Source organism: Melopsittacus undulatus, chromosome 2, assembly GCF_012275295.1.
Source record: "Melopsittacus undulatus isolate bMelUnd1 chromosome 2, bMelUnd1.mat.Z, whole genome shotgun sequence".
Taxonomy (NCBI): domain Eukaryota; kingdom Metazoa; phylum Chordata; class Aves; order Psittaciformes; family Psittaculidae; genus Melopsittacus; species Melopsittacus undulatus.
The window spans coordinates 90,806,285-90,827,184 of NC_047528.1; the positions used below are offsets into that span (position 1 = coordinate 90,806,285).

Sequence of the window (20,900 nt, forward strand, 5' to 3'; positions counted from 1 at the left end):
AATATATATGCACTACATGTAAAATATAGTATGTTTTACTATATAAATCATAGCATGTATAGTACTATGGTGTATATTCTATTTTATGTAATGTATGTTACAGATATATAGTGTATAGAATGCTTCTGTATAGATTTAAAAAGTTGTGTAGCCTGCTAGTAGGGGATGGGAAATACTTTGTGGACAGTAGTACACTCTGCAGATTACCTGACTAGAGGTATGGCTGGATATACCTAGCCAGAGTTGCAGCAGGGACTTCCAGGTTTAGAGTTTGATGGCATGAGCTCTAGGGAAGCTTGTCACAATGGTAAACTCGATGAACAATGCCTTCATATCTTACTGCCTTTCTTCTAAATGCTCTCCCAGTTTTTGTGGGTGGTGGAGTTTGTTCAGTCCTCCTTCTTCCTGCCTATGCAGTTTGTTTGTACTTTTGGAGAATTTAGTTTAGGATGTTCATTGCGTAGTTCTAGTAAGTTTTAATTAAATCTTTAATTAAAAACAAAAAGATGAGTTTTATACAAATTTGTGCCCTATTTTAAGATTCTGAATACAAAGTATAGACTTAATATCCTAGTAGTGTGTTGCAGAAAAGCTGGACTTGTATATCATATAGTCTTGCATTTAATCTTATGGATTCTGAAATTTTGAAAATACACATAATGCCTTTATTATGATAAAGGGTTTGGGGTTTTTTTTATCAAAACACACAGCTATACTGAGCACCTGTGTGTGAAAACCTGGCTAAAAGCATTGTGTACATTCTTACTCCTTGGTTTGGTTTGGTTTTTTTTTTTACTGCCTTTCTTGGAATAGTTCCAGATGTCTTTAAGTTTTAAGCATTCTTTTCTTCAGATAGACAAAGGGGATTAAGTTAGCACTTGGTATTAAGGCTGGGTAGTCTTTTCCACCTTTCCAAATTGCCTTTCTGGAATGCAAGTAACCAAGGAATTGAAGAGTTTAAATGTTCTCTGTGTATGTGAAACAACTGTGAAATCCATCCAGAGCCTGTGTCTACATAAAATACTATAATCTCTTTTTTTAGAATAAGAAGGCTTAAAATGTGCAATAATTAATTCTAAGAGTTCATTCTAGGAGGAAAATGATTGCTTTTAATGACAGAAGTATTAGTAATATGGCAGCATTTCTTTGCAGAGTTAGGTAATTTGAAACTTCTAAGGTAATTACTAGATTGAATGCTAAATAATGTTACTTTGAAACCATTTCATTAACTCAAAGTAAAAGAGTAATCCTGAGAGTCAAGAGTAAGTTAAAAATACAGTCAACCTGTGACCAGCTGACTGTATTTTTAGTAAAGGCTTAAGGCAAATTGCATGTAACAGCTGAAGTAAACAAGAAAAAGGTTTTGTGTATTTTATAAGAGGCGATACTGTTGTGCTTAGTAAACAAATTATTTCAGCAATGCAAATTACTAAAAACTTTTAAACCTTTATTTTGCAGAATCAGTATCTGAGGAGACCGGACAAAGTGCGAAAGTGCTCAGGAGCAGGACATGTATCATTAACTACAAGAAGCACATAAAGCTGTCTAATGAGAAGAAGAATCCACGCAGATGTGCCACTTTGGCAGCTAATAAAATTAAGATAATGAGTGATACAAAGGAGGAATTATCAAGCTCAGAAAGTGTTTGCACAGTAAAAAAGAACAGAATGCACCTTCATGGCAGTGTGTCCACAGCATCCAGAAAAAAAGTGATCAGCAGCTCAGAGGTAGATGGTTGCTTAAAGTCTGAAAATGAAAAAGAACAGCTTTCTGGCAGAAAAAAACTTTCCTGCCCTGAATCATCTGCTCCTAAAAGAAAATACATTAGTGAGTCTGAGAATGAAAAAACAGAGTCTGAAGCAGAGATAAAAGTAACTCGGCACCAGAATGCTAACTGCAAGAAGGCATGCAAAACTGTCTGTTCTGTAGCTCTTGAAAATCTTGAATTCGACTCTTTAAAGGGCAATTCCATAAACCACAAGATGGAAAATGGGAGAAACTGGAGAAGTTCTAATCAGTCAGCTTCAGCCCACAACCATTGTACAAGCAATTCTGAAGAGGAGGTTGATGCTGACTTAGCTAAACACGAAACTAAAAATATCGAAGTATCAAATAAAAGAACTGGAGCTTCCTTCAAAAGATCAAAATTATTGGAAGACTTCAAAGAATCATCAGAATCTGAAACAGGGGGGAAGAAAGATGAAAAAAGCTCAGCATCAGAAAATGTGGAAGCACCTGGGACTGCAGGGATTTCAAAAGCCAGTTTCAGTTGTTCTTCTGATTCAGATTCTGGAACTGATAACAGTATCTACAGTGATGCCACAGAAACAAAAAAGAGGAAAAGGAAATTGGAAGGGATTAGAAAAGAGATTACTAGTTCCAACTCAGTGAAGCCTTCCAGGAGACCACAGAGAAGGAAACGTTGGAAACCTAACAAAGAAAATGACTCTGAAGATCTGGATTACACCAAATATAGAAGAGCTAATCGGCGCTCTAAGATAAGAACTCGGAATGGAGGTAGACGGACTGTGAGATACAATGACTGTGATGACGATGATGATGACAGAGGTTTAGATGATGTAGATTGTGAAACGTAACCTTAAAAGGAAAAGCCAGCCCACTTTTTTTTTGTCTTTTTTGTTTTTTTTTTTTTTTTGTAATAGCACTAGAACTCATGATGGATGCTGGCTCTTCTTTGTCCTACATTTCAGGGAATATATTTATATTTTTCTATGAAAAAGTTATGAATGTGATTAGATGATGACTTTCTCCTTTTCATATTTTGACTTGCACTTGCCTGCCCATGTAGCAGCATTTAGCACAGATGCCAAAATGTGCCTCATTATAGGGGCAATTTTTTGTCTTTACTGGTATTTTATTACATATAACAAGAGTTTAAAAAAAAATTAAAACACTGCGCAACAGGTTAATAGCAGTATGTTGAGTATTATTGTTATGGGTGCTGCAATGGAATACTACCTAGGTCATGCAACATTCAAGAACAGATTTCAAACATCTCTAATGCTGTATGAAATCATATACAATAGGAACAGGCTTATACATAATGCTATACACTATAAAAATCTAGTGGATGCTGGCATTGCATCTAAAAAGTAACGAATGGTCACTAGGCTAGTAACTTTACAACTTGTGTTAGTACAGACGTTAAATGTTCTGTATGTGCATTATTGGTAACTGCAACCAGAACCAGTTACCAGTGAAAAAGCATAGTTGCTGGTTGCAGAGGCATGTTATTGGCACTGGTGAAGAGAGGGTTTCTGCTGACAGGTAGTACTATCATCATCAATGTGACTTCTATACTGTAAAATTAAGAATATGAAATGCAGGTGAACTCTTGGCCTAAGGGTTTTTGTGTTTTCTTTATAAAATAGAAAAACAAACAAACACTTGTTCTGTTTTCTTTATGCATGAAAAACTGGAGGTGCAGGATTCTTACATTCCAGACCTTTTTGCTACATTTCTGTTGTTCTTCCAGATTAAAACTTCTAGGTGCTTTAATGTTAGACTTCTCACTGATTAAACCTCACCAGTTTCTGATTATTAATTACTGATAATAATACATCTCCTGTTTTTTAAACATTTGAGGTGGCTGTTATTGATAGAAATAGTTCTTGTGTAGAGGGCATGAGAAAATTTCTCCAGGAAAGATGTGCCAATTCTTGGTTGGCCACATACCGACTACAAGAATATGTGGCACTTCTGAATGTCTTGCTTTTTCCTGGAGCTGTGCTGGTGGAACTCCCAGTTTGCTGCTCAGCCCCAAGCCCTTAGTGATCCCACTCCTTTCCCACTCCCCACTGTGGGTTTCCTCCCTCTGCTGCAGTGGCTCCCTTGCTCACACTCAGCAATACCTAGTAATTTCTGAGGTCATCGCTCAGCAGGAGATGCGTTAGAGTATTAGGTACGTCCTCACCCAGTTCATTTTAACTGAAATAGCAAGTTTGTGAACTGGTTTTCCAGTGGATTGGACTGAAGTAACTTCTGGAGGGGGGGGGGAGGAGCGTTGGGGGGTCGGGGGGAGCTAGTGCAGCTGCGCAGTCACAATCATTAGTGCCATTAATGCTTGTGCAAATGGGAGTGATGGAAAAGGGAGGCCCACCCGCAACTTACCAGCACGTGGTGAGAACCACTTCAACAACATTGCTGGTGTTATGTGCCAAAAGGTTATTTATTGCTATCTAAAATGTTATCTAAGTATAGAGAGGATTTTTTTTTCACCCTTAAAGCTTCTATATGAACTCTAAAAACAACCTATTTTTTTATCATTCTCACCCTAGGAATTTTATTCAGAGCATAGTCCTTACTGTGATACAACAGAGTTTTGTAAATTAAAGATAGATGTTTATCTGAATTCATTAAGTTGGTTTCTAAAATATGAACACAGTTGTGTTTAGTGATGAAACTTGAAGGTGGTTTTGTGTATCTGACCTTTTAGGGGCAGCTTTGTTAAAAGAGAGTAGGTCAACTGATATTTTTATATTCACCATAAACCAAATGCATTGTTCAGCAGCTGTTTATGATCCATGTTTTACATACGGAGTATAACCTCCAGTGCAGGAATAAATGCTGGTGTAATAGCTCTTAAGTGAACGTCAAGAGTGTTTATTAAGTTTAAAATTGGGCTGGTAGGTTTGTATTTCCAGGTCGGGCTTAAATAGTTTCCTTTCTCACCGATTTTAGTTGCTGTGTTCACTGTCATACCCCACTTGGGCACTGCATTTTCATGGTGGCCCTGAAGGCTAGGGGAAAGGTTTGGCTTCAGTATTTCAGTATCCGAGAGGGAATTACAGGAGGAGGAGGCATGATTAAACTGGAAAAAGGACTTTTACTCTTTTGCCTTCTTGGGAGTTTTATGTATGGTGTTTTGTGGGTTTCTTCTTATTTTGGGCAGTGTTTTTAATTATTTATTTAAATGTGCATGCTTAGCCTCAGAACTGGCTATTATAAACCTTTAAGAAACCTGTTATTTCATCTGCCCGATAATTTTAAACAGCATTCTTTATTTGCTTTTGTTGCACTCCGGGAATTAAAATCAGGGAGTAGTCATGCAAACTAGTGTCTTTAAAGCTGGTTCGTGCAATGGATTGGAGAGGGGGGGCGGGGGGGGGTTGGTGGGGTTTGTTTGGTTTGGCTTTTTTCTTGTTTTGTTTGGGGTCTTTTTTAGTGTTTTTTCTTTTGGGTGGGGGGTGTTTGCTTGTTCTAAATCAGGACCTGAATCTAGAGTAGTGACAACAGGCATAGGAAAACATTAAAAGTCCAGGAAAGCAGCGTCAGAGAATCAAGTTCGTTAAATACTTTGAGGTACCTGTAGAATCGGACCAAAGTAAAGCTGTACATTGTACCGGCACTGTATTATTTGCCCACGACTGGCACTTTTAACCTGGCTGTAGTTGGGTTCCGGCCCCTGTGCCGCAGCCCGGTGGCCGGCGGGGTCTCCCATCCGGAGGCCGGTATCTGAGGAGGTGGGCTTCCCCACCAGACCGCAGAGTGGTGGCTGGCATGGCGGCTTCGCAAGAGGGACGGGGACGAGCCGTGCTCTGATGCGGCGGCTGCAGCCTCCCCCGAGGGCCCGACGGTAGAAGCATCCCCTTCGGGCAACCCTTAGAGAGCTTCCACCTCCCTTTTATGGTCTGCGGAGCCACAGCGGGCGGAGCGGAACTCGGTAGTGCCGCGCAGGCGCGCTGACCGCCAAGCGGCAACTATGGCGACCTTCTTCGGGGAGGTGGTGGTGGCGCCGTCCCGTGCCGGCGTGGACGATGAGGAGTCGGCGGAGGAGGGTTGCGAGGAGACGCCCGAGGACCGAGAGATCCGCAGGGAGCTGGAGAAGAAAAGGTAGCGGCCAAGGGGCGGGCGCGGCCCGTGGGGCACAGCGGCCGCGGTGGTTCGGCCTCCCCCGGCATGGTCCTCCAGGGGTGGCCGGGCCTGAGCCTGTGACTGGCCAGGGCAGGGGGAGCGCTGCGCCACTTGCACCTCATCTTTTCCAGGGAGATCGACGTCTGCTGGACACTGAAGTCGGGCGTGCCTACGGAAAGCTCTGCCGACGAGCTGTTTGTCTGCTCTAAACTTATACTTGCAATAGGACATAATGCTGCAGGTAAGTGGTGCAGGCTGCAGAAGCAAACCGTCTGAGACTCTCAAATCCTGTTGCCCTTCGATGACTAAATTTGAGGAGGCGGGAGGTTGGAAGAAAGCTTTAAGTGTGTCAGGACGCTCCCTTTGACATATTTAATGTTGGTCTCTGCTAAGAGGATGGTCCTTAAGGGTGTCCATCTCTTGGTTTAGGGAGTGGAGTTTTAACCCTGAGACAGCTGAGCTGTCCAGAGAAACCAGTTAATGTGTAAGCGTAAAACACAAAACACAGTTTTTGTTACATCTTACTATTTCTCCTGTCAGATCATGGTAAAATAATGTATCTTCAGTTGAAGGGCTGAAGCAAAGTATGGTTTGACTTTGGATTTTAGTTGGGACACCCCCCCTGTTCATTCATCTGACTTTGGTAGACTCTCCTGGACTGTTTATTAGTAGGCAAAAGTTGTCTTCTAATAGTAGCAGGTTGCTCAGTGCAGTTTAGTGTTTTAAATAGGGATCTGTCAAATACGTAAAATTGTGCATCAAGTAAGCTTTAATTTCCAATAAACATTTCATTTTACTTTTTTTTCTAGGTCAGTCCCTTTTCCACATTCTAATTCCTCACTTGTTCAAAATGTCCTCTTTTGAGGTGGCTATTTACTCATTAGGCCTACAGTCTTGAAACACCTTCACCCTTTCCCACATGTACTGAACAAGGTTTTGAGTGTGTTAATAGCTTTTTCCCTGTGGATATAAAGAGCTTTCAAGTCTTCCTTACATTTGGGCCATATCTAGATGACACTTAAATGGTATCTAAGTTAGCTTTGCTAACTTGTTTTCCCTTTGTTCAGGTTTTTCTTTGAAAATCAGTTATAGGTATTTTAGATCAGCCTTCTGTTGAAGGGTGACTTTTGACAGGAATTTGATTTATGAACACTTGATTTAGGATCCCTTTTTGCCACTAAGTCATGCATTCTCTTGTCTCTGCTTCCTAGAGCCAGTGTAATAGTTCTGCCTTTCTGATTCTGTGATTTTTATTATTTATTTATTTTTTAGAAATCTGTTATATCTGGTATGTCAAGAAGTATTAGAGACTTAATAGGTATTAGAGACTTAAGAAGTATTAGACACTTAATAGTGCTCAAGACCAGATTGGATGGGGCTTTGAGCAGCCTGGTCTGGTGGGAGGTGTCCTTGCCCACTTGCAGGGGGGTTCAAACCAGATGATCTCTTGAGGTCCCCTCCAGTCCAAGCATTCTGTGATTGTAGTATTTACATTCTTAGTGTAAATACTAAAGGAATCAAAGTTGACCATGATGATGTAATTCCTGAGAATGTATGGTTTTGATGTTAGGAATCTATATTTAGAACTGCTCTTTACCTTTTAAATCTTGATACGGTAAGTTTACTCACATTCTTGATATTTTCTGGATTTGGTCAATAAATGCTTATTAAAAGTTAATTACTATGTTTTTCTGTTAAGCTTGAGATTGCAAAGAAATAATCTAACTCAGTTTGGGTATTTATTTGTAGAACAAAAATTTATTCTTGATAAATTAATGGCATTTATTCTTCCTTGCAGCTTTCTTGTCTTCTTTTATCCTGGATTCTGTATGTTGGGAAGTAATTGGAGCTGTGAAGCTGTGGAATGAGTGGTGTCGAACATCCAGCACAACAAATGTCCTCCCAACAGATTCTTTCTGTTTGTTTTATCGCTTAATATCAGATCCAACAGTAAGTGGCTTATGCATTAATTCCTCTATATTTTAGCTTTCTGTAAAAGAGAGCAACTTCATCCACCCTTTGCCCTGCCCACGTCAAAGCAAGCACTGGAACTGTGGTATTTTGGATTAATATAATAAAAAATCTGAAGGGTCATTAAGCTTATGAGAACTATTTCAAGTTCTAGTATGTGAAGCTCAGTACAAAGAAGACATTTGACAGCACAATTGCTTCTCATCAGTTGTAAATGAAAAACTCTTGTGAAAATGAAGTTGAAGAAGCCCAAGGAAGCCATCAAGTTGTTTGCTGCAGTCATGTTATCTCTACACGTGATTATGAGCTTGTTTGTGCCCTTTAAACCACTTGCTTACACAACTTTGGTTGTTGTTGTTTTTTTTTTAAGGTTTGGTTATGCCAGTGCAGTTGTTATGTGGCTGAGGATCAGCAGTTCCAGTGGCTTGAAAAGGTAAAACTGGCAAGACAACAAATTGAGTAATGAAACTGTAGGGGTGGGGATCTTCAGCTTGATGCAAGTGGCTCTTCCTCTCTGATATTCTCAACATGACAGCATTGTAAATGAATGTTTTCCCTGTGCCTCTCTTAGATATCCTACAGATTTACTATCAGCATATTCTGTGAAATTCCTTTCTAGATGCTTCCCATTGTAATTTACCTACTTTGTGCAGTTAATTCTTTTGGAGAGTTTCAGTTTTGTTACCCTTAACTACTTTCCAAGCCTTTTTCCTGTTTGGGTTAAATTTCCTGTGGCTTACTGCAACTCTGGAGAATCCTTCTTTAAAAAACAGTAACATAACTGTATTTGTGCATCTGCCAAAGAATCACCAGACAAACCTGTTGTGAAACTTAAGATGGATGATACCTTGACAAATGGATGTGTTTGATATATGAGTGCTGCTGGATCATTCAGATCCCTCCAAATATCATCCTGTTGATTTTAGTAAGATGAACCCAGGGGAGTATGTTCTGGCTTTTGATTTTCTTTATGGATTTGGGTCACTGCTTAGCCTTTAGGAAGTATAGCTTATTTTGCGTTACTGTCTGTCTGCTAACCTACCTTCCTTTAAATCTCTGCTCGTGGTTCAAGCAGAGATTCTGAAGCTGTTACATTATGCTGAAGCTGAGTAGGACTTTGGTAGAGATACAGAGTGAGGTAAAAAGCAGTGCATCCACTGAGAGGAAGTCCTCAGCCTAAGCTGAGTGGTACCTGCTCAGTCCAGCTGCCCCAGCTAGCACGTGAGAAGGACTACTTGGTTGCAAGGGAGAACCATACAAGCAGCTCAGTGTGAGTGGCCAGAGAGGTTACAGGAACGCAAAGAAGGTGGAAAACTGGGGTAACTTCACTGAATGATACAAGGGGTTTCACATACAAGTTTGGAAAACTAGACTCTTGTGGTTCCTTGTTTTTTGAAGACTTTTCATTCACTTTGCTGGAGGTAATGGTTCTCTTTGAAGTTTAGAAGCCTGAAGACCTAAACCATTTTGGGTTTGCTGTATTCCACACATTCTTGCACATCATTTAAACTAGGATTACAAAAGAAAGATGATGGTGGGTTTTCTGTCTTCCCATTTTTGTTTTTCCAGCTGTTTGTTCATATGTGTTACTTCAGATGTGGGTGTTCATGAGCAGTAGGAGTGTGCAGTTTTACCAAGTCAGTGTTCTTGAGTATTTTTAGACTTCATAGTTACTGATATTTTTAAATGTACAGCAGAAGCACTGTGCTGGTAATCTTTTGCTTTTAGTCTGTGTTACAGACCTGTTCTATATGCTTCATAAATCCTGATGTGCTAAGCATCCTTACAGTCCCATTCAGTCAGTTTTTTACGTTTCTATGTTTTCTCAGTATAAAATGAGCACTCACAGGCTGAAGTTTTGCAGTAATGCTTATCAGGCAGCATTTCCAGCAAAGTAAATTGAAAATATATGTGCTTCGGAAAAGTTAGTTCAGTTTTCTATTACAGTGGTAACGCACTGATCTGAGGGAACAGTCGGCTTCCCTTCTGTGATTGTTATCATATACAGCAACAGGCAAGTTTCTGTAATGTTTACCAAATCCCATATTTCTTTACTGGTCATAAATCTGAAGAGGATAATGTGAAAGGAAGGTGCAGGTTTATCATGCTTCTGCTCATTCTGACATACGACATTCTGTCATATTTGACATTGTTCTTTGAAAACAATGGGAGACTGTGCAGTGTGTTGGTGTTTTGTGGTGGCATGCAGTGGATCTGAAAGTGTGCTTTGTACAATGTTTCTGAAACTGTTTGCTTTGAATTTGAGGAGGACTGTGAAAAAATGAAGGTTCTCTTCCTTCAATTCATAGAATCATAAAATAGTTAGGGTTGGAAAGGACCTTAAGATCATCTAGTTCCAGCCCCCCTGCCATGGGCAGGGACACCTCACACTAAACCATGTCACCCAAGGCTTCATCCAACCTGGTCTTGAACACCACCAGGGATGGAGCATTCACAACCTCCCTAGGCAAGCCATTCCAGTACCTCACCACCCTAAAAGTAAAAAATTTCTTCCTTATATCCAGTCTAAACCCCTGCTTAAGTTTCAACCTGTTACCCCTTGTAATATAAAATCTGAGTATTTAAAATGAAGACTCTTCTTAAGTACTATAGAACATCTGGGGAGCACAATTTCAATTTCAAATGTCTGTAGCATAGCATAGCTCTCCTGTCACAAGCAGCCTAGTTTTATTTGGAGTCCTTTTTCCTTCTACAATCACCATTAGTAAAAATAACAAGGCTTAATATATTTGCAGGTGAACAGAAATGCTGAAAACCTAAAGCCTCTCAAGAAAATCACTAGGCTTGGTAAATACGTTAGCTGTTCTTTTGGGGTTTTTTGTCTCCATCCCAAGATCAGTGCATGTGAAATTTCTACCTGAAGGCTGCAATTCAAATTTTAGTCCAGGGAACCTGAATTAAGCTGCCATTTGCCGTCTCCATTGAAATGAAAATAAATCTTTCTGGGTTTATTCTGTTACTGTGAGAAGGTAAATGTTGCTTATCTATTAACATTTTTATTTCAGGTTTTTGGTTGTATGCGAAAGGAGGGCTTGCAAGTAACCATTCTTTCAACGTGTCCTGTAGCTGATTACAAAACTCAGGAATCCACTTTAACACTTCCATCTCCCTTTCTGAAAGCCTTGAAGACAAAAGAATTCAAAGAGCAGGTCTGCTGCCCACTGCTGGAACAACCCAACATTGTGCGAGATCTTCCTGCTGCTGGTATTTTGCAGTTCCAATAATAACAATTGCTGCTGGTTCAGCAGTTCACTTTGAAAAGAATCCCAATGTGATAAGAATTTATGCTTAATTGTGTAAACTGGCTGACAAGTTAGCTTTTTGAAAAATAATTCCTAACAGTTTCACATCTTACATATTGTCTTGTGAAATAAGGACAAATTTCAAAACCACCCTCAAATTCTTTTACCCTTTATGTGTGGGATATAAGTACTAGCAAATGCTTCCATAGAGTCTCACAAAGCAAATTGCATGCTTTGTAGGGCTTTGGGGGGCATTTTGCTCACAAACTAAGTATGTTTTAGTAAGAGTTGGTTTTATCTGAGCACCTGAACTGATGTTCGTAGCATTCTTTTTGCAAATTACAGGTAACAGATTTGACAGTACTACTGCTTGACCTCATGTGAAAGTTAGATTCACTTTTATTATGTAATGTCATAAACCTGGCCAGGCTTTTCATTGTAGGGGACCAAATTAGTGGTAGCATCATGATGAAAAGCTTTATGGCAAGAGCTCAAAGTGGATGATTTGTCTAGAAAATGTTTATCTTGTTCACACTTTGAGTTGTTTGGGGTTTTGGGTTTTGTTTGTTGGTTTTACAGAATCTCATTTTTGTTTACCAGCAATATAGTTTCCAGCTACTTTATTTGCCAGAGAGAAGTACCAGCAATGTTTTACTAAATTTTGGTGGTTTATTTTCTCATGTACCTGTGGAATGAAGAGTAGCTGATCCAGCAGTTAAGATACTGAGTAGATAGTTCATAAATTTTCAAGCATTGCTTCCCGTGAAAATATATGGAATATGTAGACAGCAGCCTTCCAGTACCTAAGGGGGGCCTACAAGAAAGCTGGAGAAGGGCTTTTTACAGGGGCATGTAGTAATAGGACAAGGGGCAATGGCTTTAAACTAGAAGAAGGTGGATTCAAATTAGATATTAGAAAGAAATTCTTCACTGTGAGGGTGATCAGACAATGGAGCAGTTTGCGCAGAGATGCTGTGGCAGCCCTATCTCCCAGCAGTGTTCAAAGCCAGATTGGATGGAGCTTTGAGCAACCTGGTCTAGTGGAAGGTGTCCCTGCCCATGGCAGGTGAGTTTGAACTAGGTAATCTTTAAGGTCCATTCTAATCCAAACCATTCTGTGATTCTGTGCTTTTATGCTTTTGAAGTTCTGGCCAGAACAAATGTGATACTGTAACACAGAACTTAGATTCCTTCTCTGGTGAATGTAACACACATTTTCTTTTGGCTTGTATTTAGTTTTGAGTTATTGTCAAGTGTGGCAGATTCCTGCAGTATTGTATCAGTGTTACACTGATATCATCAAACTGGACACTGTTACAATTGAAGCGTTCAAGCCTCTGCTTTCTTCTAAAGTCCTGAAGAGTTTAGTCAAGGTAAAATTTCATATTTAAAAATTAATGAGAGGTTTTGTCTATTCTTGTCTGTCACCTCTTGTGTTCTGCTGTTGAGGTATTCCTGTGAGGATTCCACCTAAAAAGGCAGTAAAATACAGATTTTAATGACAGAGGACAGTGATTTCTGGTATGGTCCCTGCTCTAACATCTGTTTGGAAGTTGCTTAGAAATAATGAATCTGCAACTCCTGTCAGAACTTCATTTTGACTTTTCAGGCTCTTATGAATCAAGGAATGATTTCTTGTGATCATTTAAGCTGCAGTTTCCTTGGAGGTGTCTCATGTTAAAACCTTTAAAGCATATTATTTTTTACATTCACATTCATATGCACAATGTCTCTTTCCTAGCTCTGTATCTCCTGTCTTAACCACACATGCCAGCTTCTTAAGAGATTTATTTTGGCCTGAAACTTCTTAAAAGACTGAATTTCTAAAGATGACTCTTAAGAATTTTGCACTAATCAAACAGCTGTGAAATCATGACATTATAGCTACTAAATCAAACATTTTGCGTCTTCCTGAAATGTTTTTAATTGAAGTATAGTTGGTTTAAAACAGTCCTCAGTTTTGCCCGTTGAACTTGCATCTAAACGCCAGAAGAGATTTATGGGTACCAAAGTAATTATTTTAACTCTCAGTTCCTGCATGCTTTTCATTATAGCTTTTACTGGTCTGCTAGATAGACTAATAGAGCAGTATGTAAATGTTTAAACTCTTATGGAAAACAGCAAATCTACTGGCTCTTCCTCTCATACACAAGCAAGGAGGAATGCAAAACAACAAATCAATCCCTTTCTGTAGTTGAAGTGCAAATTTCTTTGAGGCCTTTAGCAGGTCTCTGAAAACCTTCATTCAGAAGACCTGAATTTTGCTCAGAGTTAGCATTTTAATAAAACTGGTGTTTAGAGTAATAAAACTTGAAATAGAGGACAGTGAGGCTGTTTTGTTTTGTTACCAGCAATGTAGCTAATGCTAATCATCTCTTCCTTTTTCCTAGGATGTATCTGAAAGCACGAAGATCTTGAAGAAGTTACTGATAACCAGTGAAAGTCACAATAATATCTACATCTAAAGAGGATATTTATGTTGCAGACTGCACTTTCATAAACTCCAGTTTCTTCTGTCTACAGAAGAACATTTTGGAATTGTAGTTGTTCCCTTAAAAGTGGAATAAATTCCAGTAGATTTTTTTACTTCTGCACTCATTTTTGTTACTTCCAAATTCATCGCTACAAACATACACATTTCTTTTGCATGCTTGGGAGACTTTCTTCTGGAGCAATCTTAGGAAAGATACCTTGAATATGAAAACAAGCTTTTTTTTCCTCCTCCTGAAGGGGTTCTCTCGTCCAAATGTATACCTTTTATATTTAAAAGAGGAAATGCAATTAAGGAATTCTGTTCAGCTCTAATGAGAACACTTTGTTTTTTTTTTTTTTTACTTTGATTTGAGACACAGAAATTTCGATAATATTCGGTCCTCTTTAGAGACTTGTCTGTGATGAAGAAAACACACTCTGCATCTTTTTGCATACATCTATGTATGTGATTTTGTTTGTGTCTGTGTATGAATGATACATATATGTGTGTGCACATACTTTAATACATGTGTTGATATAAAATTAAGTAGGGTAAATGCCTTTAACAAACTTACTAATGGAAAGTAAGCTTGCTTTGCAAGTTAGGAGGCAGGAATGTGGAGCTGTTTTGAATTTCATGGGACTTGGATTCACTGAGTTGATCATCACTGGTGTGAATGCTTCTGCTTCCTGCAGCTCTGGCAGGCAGAGTGATGTGCCCACATTCAGATGCTGTAGCTCCCATCTGCAGAACCTTGCTGAGAGCCTTGTTGGCAACTTCAGCCTCAGACGTTGACCAGGAGCTGTAGAGGCACAGGAGCATTCCCTGCTGTTGGATCTCTCTCAGTGCTGGGAATCTCTCCTGCTGAAACAGGCTGGTAGGCTTGCAAGCTGCTTCAGCCAGACTTCCCAGGGCAAACTGATTTAATCTATCCACTTCAAAAGTCCATATTTCTGGCAACAGCAGGAATAGTACAAGATCTGTTATGCAGAGTATGTAGTAGGAAAGCAAAAACTCAAGTTTTAGGGTGTCTCAAAAAATGCTCTGAAAGTTGGTAGCAATTTCAGCAGTGTATTTAAAATATTAGGATTGGCGTGCAGTTCTGACTCCCTCTGTTAAACGTTTTGGTTGAGGAAATGGTGTTAAGAGTATTTCTGTTGCTACTGATGTAATCCATACGGAGCCTCATGAATATGTATGTATGCCCAGGGACTATATAAGGATGGCTTGTGTAGTAATAGAGAGACACACGTTAGGAGGAGCTATCCCCCGTGTCTCCCGGCGCCGCAATAAAGAATACCTGCTTGTCAGCTTGAAAACTTTGTTGGCAAGTTTGTTCCTGGAGTTTTCTCCGAATCAATTTGGCGACCCAGATGGGACCCTCTCTGCTCGGCTGCAGGACCCGCTGAGGACAGGGCTCCCTAGGGCCCTCGGGAGTTTTTCCCGGAGGGACCCCTCGACTCATTCGGATCACTGCGGGAGCAGACAAGGACCATCTTCAGAAAAGGTATTCTTTTCTTTTCTATAGTCTGTAAGGTGCAGGGGGCATCTTGCATAAAGACTGCATTGGTAATTGGGTTGGTTTGGTAAGCGTACGCAAGGTTTGGAAGCCTTCCGTAAATCGAGATAAGAAATCTCGTAGGTAAAGGCGTATACCCGGCTGCTAGCGTCCGTTTGGTATACACCCACAAGAAGCAGGGGGCTTCTTGTGGTTTGGGTTGTACAAGACGCAGTGGGAGTCTTGTAGAAAAGGTTTTGGATTTTACTGGTATACACCCTCAAGAAGCAGGGGGCTTCTTGTGGTTTGGGTCCTGCAAGATGCAGGGGATGTCTCGTGGAAATGGTTTTGGATCTTGTTGTGGCTTGTGACATTAAGGATTTTGGTCTTGTGATTTTGGTATTGGTGACAGGATATTATAACTGTGTTATTAACTGTGGTTTGTTTGATAGAATTTTAGTCTCTGTCTGTTTCAAGTGTTGTAACTGTGTGGAGTGTGTCTGTGGGATCCCGTGTGTGTGTGAGTGAGAGATTGATAATGGAAAATCAGCAGAGTGAAGAGATCATGCAAAAGAGTCCTTTAGGGTGCATTTTGGCACACTGGAAAGAACTGGGAGGGTCTCCTGGGGGCTCAGTAAATAAGAAAATGTTGTCCAGCTGTTTTGAAAAATTTTGTAACCGATGGTGGCCTTTGTATACTTTGGAAGATCAGGAAAAATGGTCTAAAAATGGAACCTGAACTATAATACATTGTTACAATTAATGTTGTTTTGAGGCTGCAAGGAAAATGGCATGAAGTAATGTATGCCGATATGTTCTTCACTTTAAGAGACCACGTGGAGTGACAGATGCAATGCAAAATTAATATGGCTCCACCAGATCCCTTAATTTTGGCTTTGGAAAAGGACAGGGAAAAACTGAAAGTTAAGATGGAGAGATGTTGTTCAGCCTGTGATACTGGGGAAAGATGTTTAAAGTTAAAAAACAGTAATCAGGAAGATAGGCTGTAAAATTATCTATCACAGGTACCTCCGAGAGGAGCACACTCTGCATCTCTCCTCTCTGATATTCGTAAGGAGCGAGAGATCACTGTCACTGGCACCAAGCGGCAGATGCACATTCCCAGTTCAGAAAGGGTTAAACCAGCAGTGCTGTTGCAGAGGCATCTGCAGCCCCTGCAGAGCAGGGTGAGCAGCTGTGAGGAAAAAAAAGGAAAACCAAGGGGGAAAGGAGGGGAGGTCGCGCAGCTCCTCTGTTTGAGCGTGGGATGCTGGGTGCTGGCGCAGGCAAACAAGTGGGAACAGACATGTGCACGGACGGGACTGAGGGGTTGTTGAATAAATGTGGACAGGAGGAAGCATGGAGAGTGTATAGGAATCAGGAACGAGTAGAAAAGAAAAAGCCGGGTCGTGCTATAGCCACGGCTGCGGTGGTTGCTTTGAAACTGCGGGGGGAGAGTTCGGACGCTGGAAGCGAGACTGCCCTGGGGGGGGGTAGTGCCATAGTGTGGCTCCAGCGACTGAATTGGAACCAGACTGACAGGGACCTGGGGAATCTACCCTGGCAGATCCACTCGTTAAATTAAAAGTAGAAACTAAAGGAAGTAAAGTGGAATTCTAGTGGATAGAGGAGCAACTTATTTGGTGTTAAATCTGAGAGAAAGGAATTTGTTACAGATGTGGGAGCTACTGGCCACCAAGAAAAACAGAAAAAAAAAAACAACTCACAAACAACCCGAGGCATCTTTCTGAAACCCTTAAAGTACAAATTGGGGAAAAAAAAATAGGAATGCATAAATTTTTATGCATGCCAAATTCTCTAAAATATTTCTTAGGGTGAGAAGCAACATTTAAAGAAGGCAGAATGGAATTTAGAGTTAAAAACAAACAGTTAATTGCAGTTTTGAGTTTATCTTTAATTCAACAGAAAAGCAAACACGAGAACCTCTCTGAAATAGAAGAAATCCTTAATCAGGTATGTCTGGGAGTATGGGCATCTGAAATTCCAGGTAAGGTGAAAAACGCTTTGCCTGTTAAAGTGGAAATAAAAAGGGGGGCCTGCCCAATTAGAATAAAACAATATCCCTGAAAATTAGAAGATCAAAGGGAATTAAAAAAAAAAAAGTCATTGATAAATTTTAAAATATACATTATTAATTGAATGTGAATTGGAATATAATATTCTGGACAGTAAAGAAATAGGATGATAAAAGTTGTAGATTGATTCAAGATCTCAAAGCAGTCAACAAAACTGCAGAGGATGTTTGTCCAGTAGTAGCTAATTTGTATGAATTATTGACTAAATTGAATAATAATCAGAAATGTTTTGCCATCTTGGATTTAAAGGATGCTTTCTTTTGCTTACCATTGGCCAAAGAAAGCCAAAATTTATTTGCTTTTAAATGGGAAAATACTGACACAGGAAGGGAAACTCAGTTAACTTAGACAGTATTACCTAAAGGATTTAAAACAGTCCAGCAATTTCTGGAAATCAGCACGAGAACTAGGATCATGGAAGCCACCTGCTCAGATGGGGACTCTGTTACAATATGTGGATGACCTATTAATTGCTACAGAAATAAAGGAAGAATGTATCCAGTGGACAGTGGAATTATTAACTTTTCTGGGACTGAATGGTTATTGGGTATCCAGGCAAAAGGCCCAACTAATCCAAACCCTAGTTTCCTACCTAGGATATGAAATAACAGGAGGACAGAGAGAACTTGAAGCTTCTAGAAAAGAAGCCATCTGTCAGACTCCACAACCATCAACTGGCAAGGAGCTCCAGACATTACTGGGAATGACTGGATGGTGCAGACTTTGGATCCATGATTACGGTGTTCTGGTAAGACCACTATATGAACTGTTGAAGGGAAATCCTCCCTCTTTAGAATGGACTAATTCAGCAGAGGGGGATTTTAGAAATTTAAAAACAGAGCTAATGAGAGCTGCAGCTCTGTGACTTCTGGATGTAACTAAATCCTTTTGGCTATATTCCTATGAAGAACAGGGAATAGCTTTGGGGGTCCTTGCTCGAAATCTAGGACCCTACAGAAGGGCAGTGACGTTTTTCAAAACAGCTGGATGAAGCAAGCAAAGGATGGCCCAGATGCCTAAGGGCTGTGGCAGCAGTTGTCATGAATATTGAAGAAGCTCGCAAATTCACCTTGGGACAAAAATTACTGTGCTAATGTCCCATGTTGTATCAGCAGTCCTGGAACAGAAAGTAGCCCACTGGTTATCTCCTTCATGTTTTTTTAAATACCAGGCCACCCTTGTGGAACAAGATGATATAGAAAGTGTGGTCACTAATGTTGTCAATCCAGCATCCTTTTGCAGGAACAATCGACAGAACCACTAACACAAGACTGCTTGGCCACCATAGTGACTGTATATTTGAGCCGACCAGACTTGAAAGAAAAACCTCTGGAAGATGCTGATTCTTGGTTTACTGATGGTAGTAGCTTCATGAAGAATGGTAAACGAAAGGCAGGATATGCTATTAACACCACTTCACAGGTAACAGGGGCTAAACCTTTACCCTCGAACACTTCTGCCCAGAAGGCAGAAATAATAGCATTAATGAGAGCCCTGGAATTGGCTAAAGACAAAAGGATAAATATTTGGACTGATTATGTACATGGTGCTATCTGAAAAGAATGAGGACTTTTGAACAAACATGCTGCAGAAATTCTACAATTACTGGAGGCTGTTCAGCTACCTGAAGAAGTAGCTGTTATGTACTGTAAAGGACATCAACAAGGTGACTCTGATCAGGAAATTGGAAATAATTTGGCCAATTCTGAAGCCAAACAAGCAGTTGAACAATCACAAATCATGTCCTTAATCCGTGATGGCAAACTAACAATTGAAAAATCTAAACCTAGGTATTCAAAAGGGGATAAAAATTGATTGAGGATCTAAAAGGACATGAAAATAAAGAGGATTGGGTTCAGATACCTGATGGGTGAATTGTAATTTCCTATAACCAACTCTGGAAGTTAGTTCAGGGAGAACATAATAAAACTCATTGGGGTAGCAACTCTTTATATAAATATTTAGACAAACAAATTGTAGGAAGAAATCTATACAACACAGTTCAATCAGTGACAAAACAATGTCAGCTATGTCTTAAGAATAAGCATAAAACTGAAAATAGAAATCAAATTGGGACAATTGTAAGAGGAAGTTTCCTGGGACAGCAGCGGCAAATAGATTTTTCTGAATTATCAAGAAAAGGGGGTTATCAATATTTGTTGGAGTTAACAGATACTTTTTCTGGCTGGCCAGAAGCATTCCCTTGTAGGATAAATAATGCAAGACAACTCATTAAAACATTATTTAATGAGATAATACCTTGCTTTGGAGTACCAGCAGCAATTTCTTCCAACCGAGGTTTGCAGTTTAGTGCAAAATTGTTATGAGAAATTAGCAAAAATTGGAAATTGATTGGCAAGTACATGCTCCATACAGGCCTCAGGCCAGTGGGCATGTAGAAAAGATAAACCATCTGATCAAACAACAAATTAGGAAAATATGTTAGGAAATGAAATTATATTGGCACCAAGGTTTACCACTGGCTCTATTAAGAATTCGAATTAAACCTCGGTGGAAAGAAGAGGTTATCCCATTTGTAATTTTATATGAAAGACCATAACAGTCCCAAGTTAAAGGAGAAAGTCTGCAGGAAGTGGGGGAAGGCTATCTCTGACAGTTTTTGGTCAATCTGGGAAAAGAATTGGAAGAGATAAATAAGAGAGTAGCAGGGACAAGAGCAAGAGGTTTGGATTATCTGATTCACCCTTTCAGATCTAGAGACTGGGCTTATGTTAAGAATTTTTCAGGAGATCCTCTACAGGACAACTTGAGTGGACTGTACCAGATATTACTGACCACCTTTACAGCAGTGAAGATAAAGGAACAACCTGCTTGGATACATTATTCAAGAATAAAGAAAGCACCAGAACCAGAGATGTGGCAGATGGAACCTTCAGTACTCTTACGTATGAAATTGCGTCGGTGATAATTTGGACTCATATGATAACTGGTGCATAAGCTTGAGACCAGAATTTATACCTGAAATTAATGCAAAATGTTACTGAAGTTTTAATCATAGTGACTGTTGGGTGTGTGCACAGTTGCCTAAATCAAGAGAAAGCCTGGAACTGCCATTAATTGGAGTTCCAATTCCTAACCCTGTTTCATGGACAAATCTGTGGGTGAACACTAGCAATTTGTATTCAAATGAAAGGTTAAAATTTGGAATAGTTAATCCTAATCCAGACAATAAATATTACACCTGTGCACAAAGATGTATTACACCAGGAACCAGGGTAGGAGACTATACTTGCTTAAATGCCACAGATGTAGGTCACCATTCAAATTGCAATTACACTATTAATATAGATGGTATCGTAGTTCAGTGGTGGCCCGTTCCTAAAGGGAAAGGATGGTATTGGTTATGTGGAGAAAATGCTTATAAAACTTTACCCCCAACTGGAAGGGGGCATGCACCTTAGGTGCTATAATACCCAATTTTACTATTATCAACAGGTATCCTTCCGGAACCTGGATTAGAAGTTTTGTTAAACGGATTAAGCAAAGGTTTAACCCTATTATTGAACGGCACACTGCATTTCATAGTTTTGTGAGAGGGCTAATTCCATCTTTGGGAGTAAGTGAATTAGAGAAAGCAATTGTAAATATCTCAGCAACCATAGAGGAAATGGAAAGTAAAGATATTGATATAATGCAGGCAGAACAACAAAACATAACGAGCCTATCTAAAGTGGTATAAAACCGAATGGCTCCAGACATGTTAT

At 39.8% G+C, this 20,900-nt stretch overlaps 2 protein-coding genes across 2 annotated transcripts in view; both read left to right on the plus strand.

Moving 5' to 3' along the window:
- The window catches only part of BRWD1 (bromodomain and WD repeat domain containing 1), a 55,294-nt gene extending 51,889 nt beyond the window's left edge, over positions 1 to 3,405 (plus strand). Inside the window, exon 41 of the mRNA XM_013129681.3 lies at positions 1,459 to 3,405. Coding sequence (XP_012985135.3) covers positions 1,459 to 2,597 — 1,139 coding nt within the window. The 3' untranslated portion in view covers positions 2,598 to 3,405. The remainder of the gene's footprint in view (positions 1 to 1,458) is intronic.
- A 2,293-nt stretch (positions 3,406 to 5,698) lies between these two features.
- On the plus strand, positions 5,699 to 13,695 carry PSMG1 (proteasome assembly chaperone 1). The gene is made up of 7 exons (XM_005151685.2): positions 5,699 to 5,853; positions 6,006 to 6,115; positions 7,673 to 7,824; positions 8,216 to 8,278; positions 10,872 to 11,070; positions 12,345 to 12,481; positions 13,499 to 13,695. Exons 1-7 carry the CDS (start codon positions 5,723 to 5,725, stop codon positions 13,571 to 13,573), a joined length of 867 nt encoding a protein of 288 aa, XP_005151742.1. The 5' UTR covers positions 5,699 to 5,722; the 3' UTR covers positions 13,574 to 13,695.
- The last annotated feature ends 7,205 nt before the right edge of the window (positions 13,696 to 20,900 follow it).